This window comes from Panthera tigris, chromosome A3 (assembly GCF_018350195.1).
Source record: "Panthera tigris isolate Pti1 chromosome A3, P.tigris_Pti1_mat1.1, whole genome shotgun sequence".
Lineage (NCBI taxonomy): Eukaryota > Metazoa > Chordata > Mammalia > Carnivora > Felidae > Panthera > Panthera tigris.
Window position 1 is genome coordinate 54,037,155 of NC_056662.1, and position 15,932 is coordinate 54,053,086.

General features: G+C 48.6%; 1 protein-coding gene across 6 annotated transcripts in view; it reads left to right on the plus strand.

Annotated features, from left to right (window-relative positions):
* UXS1 (UDP-glucuronate decarboxylase 1) overlaps positions 1 to 15,111 on the plus strand; it is a 95,731-nt gene extending 80,620 nt beyond the window's left edge. For 4 of the 6 annotated variants that reach the window (XM_015544605.2, XM_042981062.1, XM_042981063.1 and 1 more), the window contains 5 exons: positions 5,187 to 5,230; positions 8,733 to 8,793; positions 11,829 to 11,886; positions 13,795 to 13,898; positions 14,243 to 14,535. In XM_015544605.2, the coding sequence (XP_015400091.2) occupies positions 5,187 to 5,230; positions 8,733 to 8,793; positions 11,829 to 11,886; positions 13,795 to 13,898; positions 14,243 to 14,374 (399 nt within the window). In that variant the 3' untranslated portion in view covers positions 14,375 to 14,535. Of the gene's footprint in view, positions 1 to 5,186; positions 5,231 to 8,732; positions 8,794 to 11,828; positions 11,887 to 13,794; positions 13,899 to 14,242 lie in introns of all 6 variants that reach the window. The other 2 variants (XM_042981060.1, XM_042981061.1) reach the window with 1 other exon arrangement.
* Positions 15,112 to 15,932: the final 821 nt, after the last annotated feature.

The window sequence follows — 15,932 nt, forward strand, 5'->3', positions numbered from 1 at the left end:
GCTAAGCTGCCTCTCCTCCGTGTTCCCCTTCTGCCTGCTGTTTGGGCCCCCGGGGTTCCTGCACAGGAACCCCTCAAGTCCAGCTGCTTGGTTGAGAATTCCTCACCCTCAGGGACACTCCTGGAGCTTTTTTAGCCACTGCCCTCCCTGACTATGTTCACACCCGAGATCAGAGCTGCTTTGTTTGCAGAGCAAACTGTTAAAAGCTTTCTGAGAAACAGCTTCTTGACTGATTGCCTTCTGGGCTGCAGCCAGTGCTCCAAGTGTCAGGTGGGAAGCTAGTCCTCGCCAGCCCAAGAAAGCACCTATTGTGGGCAGATGGTGGTAACTCATGTGTTGTCTCCTCGCCACCAGAGCTTCTGTGCCAGGGACCCGGCAGCAGGACGACTGGTGCCGAGCAGGACTGCGACGAGTCCAAAACACGCCGCGTTCCATCTTTTCTAGGCGCCTCTGGTGGCAGGAGTCCTCAGGGAGGCTTTTCAGAAGTGTCTGGTCTCTCCTGTCACACAGCATTCTATTTCCCTTTAGTGATTTGATGGAGTCGCTAAACTTTTTGTCCTTTGCTGCCCCATTGAGGTAGCCTCTCTTCTTTCGTCAGATGGCTCTGTGGAGAAGTCTTGGAGGAGGAGGTCATGTGTCATGACTCTCTGTCCAGCCCATCTTGGGGAACACTTTGCTTAACGAGGAGGTACAACCATCCTTTCCCTTCCTGTTCATTGCCAGCGAGTTCTTTCTAAGACTAAAGATCTCATTTGTAGCAGCTTAGTATCTTGCCTTCCCTTTTCCAAGCTGGGTTACTGTGGTCACCCGCCTTCCAGCTGCTATTTCCCTGAAGTCTTTTGTTATCTTATCTCTGGGCAAATACCATTCTTTGGACCTGTCCCCACCTTGAGTCATAGACCTCTGTTAGGGTAACTCGGAATATTTTGCTGAGTTCTGTGAGTCACGCACAGAAGCTCTGTTCTGTCTAGTTTGAGCACACAGAAGCTCAGAAAATCCTGCAATCCAGTTCAGAAAGTTTAGAAAATAGTTGAGTTTAGAAAATAGTCGAGGAGGGCTAGCTTACTAAGTTTATTTTGAAGAGACTTGAGTTCACCATTCAGTTTAAGCACTTGCTCGCTCACATGTGACCTATACACATGTTCACAGTGGGGTTTAATTCTGTCTTGCCACCTTCCTGTGATTTATTCCAACTTGCAGATAACATTGATTTTTTTCTGGATGTGTAAGAATTGGGGTTTGAGTCACAGTCTGTATCTTTTAAAAAGTCTTGCTGTTTTTCTAAAGGGAAATTTTGGAGAAACCCTACTTCTGAGACCAAAGTCTGCATTTTATTTATACACTGTTTGTATCCACAGTGTAGTATCGGAAGTGCTCTCTGATTTGGGGCCTTCGTTGACAGAGGCACGAGGCACAGCAGTGGGGTTTGGGCTGATGCATGCGCCCCATGCTGCCCCGCAGGGCTCCTCATGCCTCGCCCACCACCCCCCGTGTTCCTTATCCTGACAAGCTCCTTGTGGTGCTCTTCATGCTCCCCCTAGTGCTCCCCTGCAGAGCTCGCTATACTCCTGCATGTTCCTCATGACCCCATGCTCTCTGTGCTCCCCTGCAGTGCTTCCTGTGCTACTCTCTTTGCTCGCTACATAGTGCTCCCCATGCTCCCTGGCTGTCCTCCCCATGACCCCCATCGCCCCGCAGTGTTCCTCATGCCCCCCACGTTTGCTGCGTTCCCCCAGAGTGCTCCCCTGTGGTGCTCCCCTGCAGTGTTCAGTATGCTCCTCCCCTCTCCCCTGTGATGCTCCCTGGTAGTGCTCCTTGTGCTCTTGGCTGCCTCCCCGCCCACTGGCTTACCTCTCCCTTTTGGGAATTCCTGAATCTCCATTCTGCTTTGACCTGCACACAGCCCTCGTTACCAGACTGAGCAGGACCCTGAATCTCCTTGCTCTTCTCTCGTTCCATGAAGCGAAGCCAGAGCTGCTAAAAGCCCTGGTGTCTTCTCGTAGAGGAAAACTAGGCAGCCGTGGGAGCTGTGCCGTACTCACCGGCAGCACCAGGCCCTGGGTTGTTCATGTTGTAGCATTTGTTGCTTATCTGCTTGTTGTCAGGACTGTGGGTGAGATTCGGTGCCTGCCCTGGTGTGCCTTATGGTTGGGCCGGGGGTATGCAGGGCTCCGGGTGCTCTGAGGTCAGGGTGGGTGTATTTGCTGGGGAGAGGGGCACATAGCATCTTCTCTCTCCCACGTGCACCCTTTCTTTATTTCTTCACGTTGCACACAGTGAACTGTACACACAAGAATTCAAGGTCATCGTATTAATAAATACTGGGGATGTATATAGGGAGACGGATTTAAACCAAAGCAGAGATGAAGGATACGATACTCTACAGAAACTTAAATCCAATAGGACTTTATAAGGATGCAAGGGAAGAAGGGTCCAGGGGCACCACTCACAGTGCATTTGAACTAAGTGCGCACACTGGAGCACATCTTCAAAGTCGATCATTGACAGGATCCAGGAGAGTTGTGCGTGGGGGTCCCCGGAATCCTTGCATTCCTCCCACAGCCTGGGCATAGGGGTCCTCCCATTGCCTCCTTCTGTAACAGGGACTTTTCCGAGGGCCAGTTGCTACCCCACTTGGACATCAAGTGGGACCTCAGTGGAAGGTGTCTGCGGTGGGGGTGCTGCTGAGGGGCTTTTGTCTCTGGGTCTCAAGGAGACAGACTGAGCCCCGCCTCTGCCGACTCAGGTGCCTACAGCTGGGGAGGTGTGCCTGAGGACATCCTGGCCTCTGGTCATCCCTGCCCCGTCTGGGAGGGCCCTCTGAACAAGGCCACTGTGCGAAACACTCAACAGACGCAGCTTGCTTGAGTTTTCCCTCTGGGTTTACAACGTTTTGTGAGCGTCACCATCACGATTCTCTTAACTCCTATTGTTGAGAAGGCGTGTGGTGTGATTCTTCAGAGTCCTAATGCGGGCAGCCCACTTAACCTACCCCTGGCTCTGGCTCTGGCTCAGCCAGCCCGTGGCACTGGGTCCCATCAGGGGGACGGAGGGCTCGTGGGAGTAGAGACCACGCCTGCAGCCAGGCACGTTGAAGGCCGTTGCTGCTCTGCACGTGCAGTGGGCTTCTGTGCGTGTTGCCGGCACGTGGCAGCAGACCACCTGACCCGCTGTCGCAGGGACCTGAGCAGGGGCGGCGGGAAGGTGCAGGCAGAGAGGAGTGTCTGCACCCTCCGTGTTGACTCCACAAGCCGGGAGCGGCAGGTACATGGCCGACAACCAACAGTATGGCTTTCACATCTGCAAACCTATGCATCGAGGATGCGGTCACTCGGGTTGAGGGGGGTCGTCTAAATCGGATCACATTATAATGAGATGGGAGAATGGCTCAGTGCCAACTGGTAGGCCATCGCTGACAGCTGAAGCTACAGGCCGTTCTGAAATTACTGATGCGGTGGGGTAGGAAAAAGATCCCCGGACTTGGAGTCAGGGTAGACTTTGCTCTCCTGGATGCCGGTCACTGCAGCGCTCTGAGCTTCCATGACCCCATCTGTAATGAGGTTGTACGAAAAATACTACGGGCGTCACACCTGCAGGACCCCTCGGATGGAGGTGGATTTCCAAGGGGACGAGCCAGCATTGCAGTAGTGGATGGCCCTCCCCCACTCCCAATTCTACTTCCTACTTACTGGGCCTGAGGCTTCCTTTCTGACTTGCCCAAATGTAGCAGAAGGGCCAGCAAGACCAAGGCTTTGGGTTCAGGCAGAACTGCCCGGAAAGGGTGGGTCTGCTTCTGAGAGGTGCACTCCTCTTTCTTCGATGTTTTGTGTCTTGTAGACAGAAGGCTCCCTAAATCAGTTCCCTGGGCTTTTCTCGCTGGGAGGGCCTTCGCCCCAGTAGGTCAGTCTGATGCCCCTTTGACGTTGGTATATGCAAATGTTTATTCAGGTATAAACCTTTTAAAGAAAGAAAAAGGCAGGTGCCTGTGAGGCATGCTTTTCTCCCTTTACCTGTCCCTTCCCATTTGCTTCTCCAGTCCGGCGGCCCGAGCCCTGCATAGCCCTGTTGGGAAGCAAGGCCAGGAGGCTGGTGTGGACTGTGGGGCTCTTGGCCTCCGGCTCCTCTTTGGCATCAGGCAGCCTGTGGCAGGAGGCGCCGGTGTTGTTCTGTTCCGGCTTGGAAATCAGGCTGTCCCAGAAGGTGGTTCGTCCTCCCCGCTGCCACCTTCCCACCACAAGCAGGCAAACAAAAGCCCTGTGGCTCCTTCCTTCTCTGTGACTATAGGGGGTGCTTCAAAGAGCCTTCTGTGTCCATCTCTTCATTCTAAGCGGTTGTAAACTGCAGAGCTTACAAGGTTACTGTTCAGCACATGTTCGTGGAGCACGGGTGGTGTGTGCTACAGCAGGGAATGGGTGAGTCAGACACGGCGCCTGTGCCCAGGAGCCCACAGCCTAGGAAGCTGGTGTGAGTGGCGGAGAGAGTCTAGAGGAATGGTGTGAATGGCTGAGCATCAAGGGCAGAGTCGTTCATTCTGGCCTGGAGAACGAGCCAGGGAAGTGTCACAAGGAGGGGACGTTTAGACAAGGGGGTCTGTAGCGGTGGAGGAAAGGAACCGAGTGGAGGCCCGGAGACATGATGATGTGCAGGGGACACAAATGGAGCGTTGAAGCCCTCCCCTTCCTCTCTCCCGCCACCTCCATCTCCTATCCAGAGTTTCCTGGGTGGTTCTCAAACTTGGCTGCACATTAGGATCGCTTGGGGAACTGGTTGTAAACATACCGAGGTGCCTGCCGCCTCCTCCCCAGAGATTCTGTGACTGGTCTGACTGAGCACCAGCTGTTCTGATGGGCAGTCGGGGTGGACTGTTCCATGTACTGCTCACTGCTTATGCGTGTCCGTCACCCTGCTGGACGCAGAGGCCCCAGAACCCAACGTAATCCATGACCCATCACAAGACCGCAGTAGAAGCAACTCCTCCCGCTGCCCACTCTGGAGGACAGACTTGACGTGTGTATGTGCATGTTCTCGTGTTGGGGCATTATTTTGAAGTACAGAGTGAGTTGTCGCATCACTGCCCCTCCGCTGTCAGTTCGGAGGTCAGTCTGTGCCCCTGGAGTTCTCAGGAACCCCGTTTTCCCATTGCAGTGTGGTTTTCTCGGGCAACCTGACTGTTGCTTTCCTCCTAGGTGTATGGATCCGGGTCACAGACGAGAGCGTTCCAGTACGTCAGGTAAGGCAGCTGGGCCGCTTCCGGCAGAGGTGGTGCGGCCCAAACAGCCTGTGTCTGTTTTATACGTTAATTATTTTCACATCTCTGTCGTGACTCGGTTAAAAGTCCGTTTTAATTTTCAGATGGAAAGCCCTTGGGGTTCTCTGTTTAAAAGCTAAAATTCTAGGGGCGCCTGCCTGGCTCAGTTGGTGGAGCATGTGACTCTTGACCTCGGCGTTGCGAGTTCAAGCCCCACGTTTAAAATCTTTAATTTTTTTTTTGCAAGTAAGTCCCAGACTTTTATGACTCATGTGCTAATCTTTTACTGCCACCTAGTGTTTCATAGGGAAACTTGCCCAGTTCTGAGGGCGACTTGATTTCCGGTTCACACCAATTGGAGAGATGGCCTTAATCATCCAGCAAACCCACAGGTGCTGAAATCAGACCCATTTGAAATGTGGCTTTCTGGGGCGGGTGAGACTGTCCTCATTAAAGGAAAGATAAGGTAGACTGTCCTCATGTCAGATTTTATGCTGGAACGGAAAAAAATACATTTGAGAACTTTGTTGAATAGTCTCACGTGGTAATTTTTATCGTTTTCTTGTTAATCCTCATATGTCTAGTTTTCTTGTCAGTTCAGTTGGTGACATTTTAAAATGCAGCTTGGGTTCTGGGAAGAGAGTTATAAACAGTTGGATATACCAAGATATTTCCCCACATGACATGGTTACTATGAGTTCTTTATTAGTTTCTGATATCCTAAATCCTCGTAAAATCCAGCTCTGCATCTGGGTACCCTGTATTTTTCACTTTTCAATGCAAATACCCTGGGATGCCTGTCATTCGGAAAATGCTATTCCTGGTGTGTCCCGAGGCCATCCCAGGGGTGCTACAGCAGTGATGGGGTGGTGGGGGGGCGGGCACAGGTCTGGGCCATCTTGGCCAGAGCAACCGCATAGACTTTTGTCTGATTATGTGAGAGTCCTGGGTGGAAGTCTCTTTGAAAAATAGAACTTCTAGGGAAAAAAAAAGTCTTTTAAACAAAAATAAAAGCAACTACCATAGATTTTTTTTTCCCCCGAAAGTATTTGTTAATTTTCACATTTAGTCTAAAAGAAAGCCATGAATAAACATACATCACGGTCAGTGGTTGGTTTTGTTTTTTTTTTTTTTTTTTCCCCTCCCTGGCCTTGAGTGTCTTGCCGAGCAGGACACAAAGCCTGGGAGTAAAATATAACTGGTACATTTTGTTGCCCAGATACTCTTAAGAAGGATTTAACCAGGAAATTTGCAGCAGCCACTCCTTCAGGATTGTTTTCATTTCAAAGCACTTACCCCAGGAACCATGTGCTCAGAGAAAATTCATCATGCTACATTTCTGTATCCGGACCATCTTAATTGGACCTCTGGGTATCGAGCACCATCTTTCCTAATAACACACTTTCATCCCACCTGCCTTCGCCCACCCCCAGTCTGTGCACATTGTGAGGGAGTCCTGCAGTTCCTGGCATTTCCTGGAGCCACCTCACCGGTGGCCCCCAAACGTCTCCAGCGGTGACAGCTCGTGAACTGTCATTGAGACTGTGCAGTAACAGAGCAGTTAGAACTGGATCTTTTTCGCCATGCTCATTATTTCAAAAGCAGCAGATACAAAATTCATTTAAAATAGCCTCATACCTCTTCCGCCAGTGATTAAAATATTTTAAGAATTCAGTGGTGCACATACCGACACCATGCCAGCTCAGGACCAAACGTGCCCACGGTGTGTGCTCCGATGGCTGTAGCAAGCTCGGGCAGACTGCTCTCCTGACTTCCAATTTTTGTTATTCAAGACCCTGCTGAGGCAGATAACTTACAGTTTTGCTATTTTTACCAAGCTGTTTTTTAGAAACTGAGAATTTGTTTACTTTGCAGTTAAAAATGTGCAACGTCTGAGTCTGTGCTTACTGTACTAAGTTAACTTTCCAAAATCCACAGTTGCCCTGAAGCGACATTTCATGGTTTCTGAGGTCCAGGTGATCATACCATACACATTCATATCTTGGCATGACTGGGTCTGATGTTTTCACGGTCAGGTTACGGCCTCATTCACACAAGAAAGTCATGCTTTTTTTTTTTTTTTCTTTTTTTTTTTTGTTAAAGTCACTTTGTCAAAATGACACTTTCAAAGAGCTTCAGGTTAAAAGTGTGATCTGTGCAATTTTGACCTTAAAAGTTGCCAACTTATTACATAAAAAATGCGTGTCCCTGCCACGAGGATGACTGCACGAGTCCGTTGCCTTCCAGTTTAATGCGGGCCCTCCCTCCCCCACCCCACTTCAGTTCAAAAAATGATTGTGGATGCTACAGAATGGCAGCTTTTAACGTCTTCTTACGAGTTATGTAGTGGCCTATGCCATGAGAGACGTGTTGTGATGTAATATAATAATTACTGCCATCGTGATGAAGCTTGACCTATGAGAGTGGAACGGACTTTAGGCATATTCACATAAAATACTCAATCGTCAGAGACAAAAATTCAGAAACTAGTTTGCTAAATATCCCACCCCCCAGATTTTTTTTTTTCCCTAATGAAAAGGAAAGCAAAAACAGGTTTTCTTTTGGAAACTGACCCTGGCAACCTGCTCCTTGCTGGTAATGACAGAGGAGGAGGGGAAGGTTTCAACATAGACTGCCTTTGGATCACCAGAGCAGAACTTTAAACATCTCCTGAGCAGCACAGCCGATGAAAGTAGACGTGGAACAAGTGCTTGTGTGCCACAGTGAGGTGTCATTTTTACGAAGTAACTTTTTTTTAACAGAGCCACACTTTAAAGCCTCTGAAAATAAGAACCAAACCTTGGTAAGCGAAAGTTTGCTTACTTCTCTTCACCTTCATGGCCCAGTCGGTCACGATCCATCTGAAACATCCAGATCCCCTGACCGTTCCATGCGAGGAGTCTGGGGGGGGTGGGGCGGGGGGAGGTGGCAAAGTGAAGTTTGAGGGGCGGCAGCAGTGGTCCGGTTTATTTCAACCTGCATTGTTTGGCTTTATCTGTGATTTGCCAGTATGAGAATTACATACTGGAGTGCTCTCATTTCAGTGGGCCTTTTTTTTTTTTTTTTTTTTTTTTTTTTTTTGAATCATTGCTTTTTCACATGGACCAGCTACATGGTTCACATTAAACATGGACTTTTCATCAGAAGCTGTAGAAACACCATCTTTTGGGGTGTACGCCTATTTTATTTTTATTGCTTAATCGTTGAAGTGTTCCAGAAATATACAGAAGTAGAGCACGTAGGCCCATCAGTCAGCTTCCATCCTGTTTAGCCGTCTGTCCCCCACACACTGACAGCGAATCCCAGACATCATGTCATCATCCATGAGTACAGCATTCTCAACGCTGCTGATGTGCAGGATTTTGTTTTTGACTGTTGGTTTTCCATTTGGGTTTTGGTTTTCTTCCGGGAGATGCGGTGGGTCTGCAGGGCACCTGGGCACTATAGCAAGCGACGCCTGACCCTGCCTTCCCGTCTTTTCCAGTGATCTGGTGAATGGCCTCGTGGCTCTCATGAACAGCAACGTCAGCAGCCCCGTCAACCTGGTGAGTACGTCCGCCCCTTCCATGCCCCCCAGGTCATGTTAGAGTTCCGTGCTTTTGTAAAACCATGCAGGGCAGCAGGCTGTGCTATATTTCCCAGCAGCACACGTAGGCCATACGTGTGTATTGCCTGCTGAATAACAGAGGAAAAAATAAACACAAAACAAAGTAAGAGTTTGCAAAGGAGTAAAATGTCTGCAAGGCATGGATGAATGGCATGATAAACGCTCACCCACCTTCATGGGCGCCTGGGTGGCTCAGTCAGTTAAGCGTCTGCCTTCGGCTCAGGTCATGATCGGACAGTTTATGGGTTCGAGCCCAGAGGCAGGCTGTGTGCTGTCATGACAGCTCAGAGCCTAGAGCCTGCTTCGGATTCTGTGTCTCCTTCTCTGTCTGCTCCTCCCCCGCTCACTCTCTATTTCTCAAAAATAAATGTTAAAAAAAATTTTTTTAATAAAACAACAACAACAACAACACCCACCTCTGTCATCCTGAATGGCCTGGGTCTAAAAATGTGTGACATCCTTTGTGGCTGTAGATGGACATTTTTTTGTGTGCATTCCTTTCTCCGTTGTTTGACATAATAAATCTACTCTCTGTAAGACATTTTTAAGTGAGAGTCAGATCACAGACGTTGTTAAAGTTTCCCAGTTTCTCATCACATCTATAGTTCAACTGATTGCCCCGAGCACCTTTGTTGCTTCTTCCTTCATTGCTTCCCATGGTCCTAGAGTCTCTCTGTTAGAGGGATCAGAAGGTGGTTTTGCCCCACGGTTTTCTGCTTGGTGAACGTGCTTCCCTTCAGAGCACTTCATTGGCAGGAAGAGTTTCCTTATATTTGGAACTATAATCTTGGTGTCTGTGAGCTACCCACTGGCCTTACTTCCCAGCATGGGGGCCATTCATAGCTAGTCTGATGGCTCTACAGTGTGGTAGCTTTCCAAGCATTTGGAGGGCAAGGTCAGACCCTCTGAGTCTCCTCCTTAGCTCTCAGCCAGAGTTCATGTTCATGTCTGGAGTCCCCCTACCCTCTTGCTTACTGTCTTCTGAATGGCTTCATTCCATCTTGTTTAATTTTTTTTCAATGTTTATTTTTGAGAGAGAGAGAGAGCGCACAGGGGAGGGGCAGAGAGAGAGGGAGATACAAAATCTGAAGCAGGCTCCAGGCTCTAAGCTGTCAGCACAGAGCCCAACATGGGGCTCGAACCCATAAACCGTAAATCATGACCTGAGCCGAAGTTGGACACTTTAACCAACTGACCACCCAGACACCCTCATTCTATCTTGTCCAGTGTATACTGTCCATCATTCAAGATGTTCTGCCTATGGCCCCTGACAGTAGCTTCTTTGGAGCCATGGCCTCACCTTGACAAGACTTGGAGTCTGTTTCAGGTGCTTCTCCCAAACCACCTCTTCCTGCTTCCTGCACAGGAGTGGTCATGCCTGCTTATTTCTTGAAACCACTTCCCTCAAAAACCTTTCCTTGTACTTTTCTTTGTAACCAGCAGTCAAGCTGTAGAGTTCCTGTCTCCCTGAGTTTGGAGGGAATTCTGACCAAACAGGAGACATGGAGACGTCACTCCCTTGTCTGGCTGTTGACCGATCATGGGGGCCAGTTGCTGCAAGGGCCTACGTAGGGCTACCTTCATGCACTTTTGAAGAAATGTGAAGTTAAAAATAGAATGAGACACGTCTTGTGAGCCTCAGTGTCTTTTGAGCATTTGCTTACCTGATACTTTAAAGGCCATGCCACCCTCATCCTGGGTTTTTGCTCCAGACCCTTTAAAATGTGCATGTTGTCAGTTATCGCCCTCCTAAAGTGACCAATCTTGTCTTAGATACCCGGCTCCTTCCTTCTTTTTTTCTGGGGGTTATGTGACTTTGCACAGGGCCATTTGGGAACTTCCATCTCTTATAGAAACCTGTCTTCCCTGAAGTCTGAAAAATGTCTGCCAGTAGTCCTGACATAGACAGGGCCCCTCCCTCCCAAGTTCCTATCACTCCATTCTGCTAATTAGTCCTTCCTTTGTGCTCATATGTAAGACCAGCGTCCCTTCCTGCCTCTCTTTCCTTCTAGCTTCGACCAGACCAGGAAGTTGGGAGTGCAGCGTATTTAGGATATGAAATTGCTAAACTTGATGATGGTCTCTTATGATGGAGAGGAGGTGGCAAATAAAAGTAGCAGAATTGGGGGGCACCTGGGTGGCTCAGTTGGTTAAGCGTGCAACTCTTTCAGCTCAGGTCATGATTTTATGGTTTGTGGGTTCAAGCCCTGGGTCGGATTCTGTGCTGACAGCACAGAGCCTGCTTAGAATTCTCTCTCTCCCTCTCTCCCTGTCTCCCTCTCTCTCTCCACCCCCATCCCTGCTTGTGCGTGTGCACTCTAAATAGATAGTAGCAGGAATAGGAAAGGAAGAAGGACAGTGGCTGCTGTCATGTGTGAGGGAAGAAAAGAAAGGAGAAAATGATTTTCCTTAAAGCCCCCAAAAGCAAGCTCACTTTATAAACCACATCGAGTCTTTCCCTCTGGCTTGCCCAGAGCCCTCATCCATGAGTGCATTTCATTTCTGTCACAGCTTCGTTGTGCAAGTTTGCAAATCCATTATTACTGAAGTTGTTAACACAGTGCATCCAGAGGGAAATATATTGTCTTAGGAGAGCTAATTTGCAGCACCAAACTTTTATGCAAAGTGACAACGCAGTTATAGTAACGTTAGATACAGAAATTCTCCTGGTCTTCTAGGCCAGGTAACGTGTATGTCCTTATTAGATGCTCTTGACCTAGCTGAGGGGTGTTCTTGTTAACAAAGTCTGGAGGACAAAAGCAGTACTCAGTACAAATTAGTACTTTGCTGGATGGATTAGTCAGCATCCCGATCAGTTAAGCACCTGATGAAACAGGAAGAGGCAGGAGCCTGGTGACTTTCTAAGATGCCAGAGTTAGCCCGTGGATGCTTTGAAGATGTACATGCAGTTTGAGTGGTAGAGATCTCTGCTGTTGGGATTACACTTCTAATCAGCAACCGTTTCTTCCTTAGGGGAACCCAGAAGAACACACAATCCTAGAATTTGCTCAGTTAATTAAAAACCTTGTTGGTAAGTAGGACAAACACCGTGCTGAGTGAAATTGGCAGCACTCGCGCTATCAGTTAATAACACCTTGACTAAAAAATGTGTAATTAATACAAGCTAATTGAATTGGATAAAAAGCAGAACTTTATCAGGAACACTTAATTGTTTTCTGATTCTTTAATTAAGTAATGGGAAGATAAAGACGAAGGGGCGTGGGAAAGGAGATGGGTTGTGGTCACAGCTGCGTCAGCAGGTCGGGGTGGAGCAGGAGGAAGCGCTTGTTCCCAGGGCTCAAGACACGGTTCTGGTGGAGCACTGCACAGGTGACGATTGTTTGATGTCCAAACAGTCATCACTGACAGTGATGAGAAGGGGATTTTGGAGGTCCAAGAGGGAGCGACACCAGCTTGCACGTTTCTGACAGAACCTGTTGGCGATTTCAAGCTCTTTACAGCTCTGGCCAACCCGGCCATCACCCACTGGAGGCAGCGTAGACACTGGGAGTAGCCCCAGTCAAGGGCGTACTCTAAAAGCTGTAAGAAGCTCATGTATCTTCAGCCAGCCCTCGGGCTGCAAGTGTGCACTGGGCAAGCCTGTCCTCACTTCGGCACGCTTACTGGAGCTCTGGGAAGTCTGGCTCGTAGGGGGTGTCTGTTTTCCATAGTTGATCGAGAAATTTGAGTCAAGACACAACTAGGTTGGAGTGGTTAGACCTGGGGTAAGCCTAACATAGGATGTTCTGAAGTGCCTTGCCTGTTCAGACCCCACACTTAGGTGTGCTGATTCTTCAGGGCTGTCCTTCCTGGCATGGGGCTGTCATCTACCAGCATGTTCTAATCAGCTCCAGACAGTTGTACAGGACGGGAGCTGACCTTCCTCAGACGTAAATTGCAGGATCTCACAGCCCCAGTTGCCTCCCCTAGCTCTATTCCCCCTGCCTTCCCACTCTGGGTCTGCCCATCTCTACCCAAGTAGGGAAGGGATGTACTCAGATAACAGCTTGTCTGGGATCTAGACCATTCAGAACCTCTACCCCAAGTGGGGCCCATGGGATACTTGTTAGAAGTGGAGAATCACACACACCACCCATGTCTTCTGGATAAGAATCTGCATTTTGACAAGATCCTCTGTGGTTCTGTGAAAGGCTGAGTAGTAAGTACACCAGCCCAAACTGCAGAGGCTTAAAACAACAACCATCCTATTTGTTCACGAATCTGTGATCGGGGCTGGCCTCCGCTGGGGGTTTCTTCTGCAGGTCTTGCCGATGGCCCCTGGTATGGCTTCATTCTGCTGGCCAGCAGAGAAGGGGCCCTGCTAGGATGCAGGACAAGCCAGGTTCTCTGTCCTTCTGCATGTGATCTCCCCAGCAGAGTAGCTGGACAGCTTATGTGTTGGCTCAGAGCTCACACCTGCAGGTGCATAAATGGTCAGGCCTTCCATAAAGCATCAGCCCGGGACTGGCCCACGGTCATTCCTCCTGCACTCTACTTGGTTAAACGAGTTGACAGCCGGCCCAATTCCAGCGAGGCGCTCCTGCGGCACATGAATGCCTCAGATGTGGCTCACTGGGGCCATCGGCATCACAGATGACCACACTCCCCATTCACCATTTTTACTTACTTCGGAGTCGGACCCTGTGGGCATGCCTGCTATGTTCGCTGATGGTGGCTGGTCTGCCCTGGAGCTGGCAGCTAGAACAGGCCCTGTCCTTCCTCTCAGGCCTGTGGAGGCAGAGTAACCGCCTCTCACCAAGCTCTCGTAGGACCAGAGGTACAGTTCCTCACGTGGCTCAGTGACTCCGTGAGAAATGTGTTCTGCAATGTGCTCCCTTATTCAGTACACAGATGGGATTTTGCTTTGAGGCGTATAGCAGAAGTCACACGCAGAGTGGTTTGTGATTCTCTTACCTTTCTTTTTTCTGCAACAATTCAGGAAGTGGAAGTGAGATTCAGTTTCTCTCCGAAGCCCAGGATGACCCACAGAAAAGAAAACCTGACATCAGAAAAGCGAAGATGATGCTGGCATGGGAGCCCGTGGTGAGTGCGCGGGCCCGACGCTGCCCTGTTGACAAAGGCCCGTGGTGGTTTTCTTGGGCGCTGGTGTGGTTGGGCAGACAAGATGTAGGGTTTTCTCCAGGCTATTACATGGCTTCTCCTTTCATGTGTTGTCTTCTGTTACGGGGGGAAATGGGAGCCCACGATGGAGCCTGCTCTTGTAAACTTGCACATGCACGTGGCTGAATCCGTGAAAGCAGCATCCAGGGTGGTGGCACGGTGCTGTGAGTGTGCCTCCAGAGGGCAGACCCATGTCAGCACTTCTTCCTGCTTCCCGCTGTTTCTTGACAGTGACCTTGTCTCCTGTTCTCTTTCTCTTTAAACAGGTCCCGCTGGAGGAAGGTTTAAACAAAGCTATCCACTACTTCCGCAAAGAACTTGAGTACCAGGCAAATAATCAATACATCCCCAAACCAAAGCCCGCAAGGATAAAAAAAGGACGGACACGCCATAACTGAAAACCTCACTTCTCGGGACGGGAGACTCCCTGTTTCACACTTGATGGGATGTATTTTTTTTCTTTTCTTCTTCTTCTTTTTTTTTTTTTTTTTTAAAGGAAAGACTTAAAACAGGTGTCATGAAGAACAAACTGGAATTTCATTCTGAAGCTTGCTTTAAAGAAATGGATGTGCCTAAAAACTCCCCTCAAAAAACTGCAAATTTTGCCTTGCACTTTTTAAAATCTGTCTTTTTATGTAAAATAGCGTAGATGCATCTTTGCGTATTTTCACGTTTTTTATCTTGCTACGAGAGCATATGTTGTGACTGTCGTTGACAGTTTTATTTACTGGTTTCTTTGTGAAGCTGAAAAGGAACATTAAATGGGGTGAAAATGCCAATTTTATTTATAAAAGTGGGTACTTATAAATGAGATGTTGTACTATGCATAAAGAAAAAAAAAGCAAACTTAAGCAGTGTTGTCAGTTGGGTGGCACACCGGCATTTATTCCTCAGGCGGATAAAAGAATTCTGTTTGAGGGCTTTATGTTTCTTTTAATTCAGAATTTTTCCAAGGTCTCGTTTTTAGTTGCAAACTTGACTTTGAAATACTTCTGTTGGTTATCACGATCAAGGATATTCAGAATCACTACTGTGTTGTGCTGCGTATTTGGGGTGGGGGTGGGGGGACAAAGTTAACGTATTCTTGGTTAACGGTGGTTAAATATATGCTATTTTAATAAAATATTGAAACCCACTTGTAGTTCTAAAGATTGGCTTTCTGCTTTGCATGTGTATTATTGAATTGCTAAGAAAAATACTGTAGGGGGGCACCTGGGTGGCTCAGTCGGTTAAGTATCCGACTCTTGATTTCAGCTCAGGTCATGATCTCACAGTTCATGGGTTCAAGCCCCGAGTTGGGATCGGTGCGGACAGCAAGGAGTCTGCTCAGGATTCTCTCTCTCCCTCTATGCCCCTCCCCGACTCGGCCTTCCTCTCTCTGTCTCTCTGTCTGTCTGTCTCTCTCTCTCTCTCTCTCTCTCTCTCTCTCTCTCAAAGTAAAAGAAGAAGAAAAATACTGCAGAATTTAGAGGAAAAATCTGAAAACAACCAGGTTGGTACATGTAATTTGATGAGTGGATATTAAGAACTGCTAAGCTAGCAGGCCTGAATGTGCGTAGCATGCTAACTGCAGCGTGGAGAGATCTCAGCGTTCACCCAGGGTCTGAGTCTGCACGTGTCCCTCTCTGGGCAGCACAGACCAGATGGAGAAAAAGCAGTGCTCTTTGTTGTACGATCTGCAAGTGAGGCTCATTGAGTGAAAACTTTGAGAGCTTTTGCTTTTGTTAAGAATTCTTTCAAGCTTTGGGGCACCTGGGTGGCTCAGTCGGTTAAGCAACCAACTTTGGCTCAGGTCATGATCTCACGGTTCATGAGTTCAATCCCCACATCAGGCTCTGTGCTGACAGCTCAGAGCCTTGAGCCTGCTTCGGATTCTGTGTCTCCCTCTCTGTCTGCCCCTCCCCTGCTCACACTCTGTCTCACTTTCTCAAAAAATAAACGTTAAAAAAAATTTGG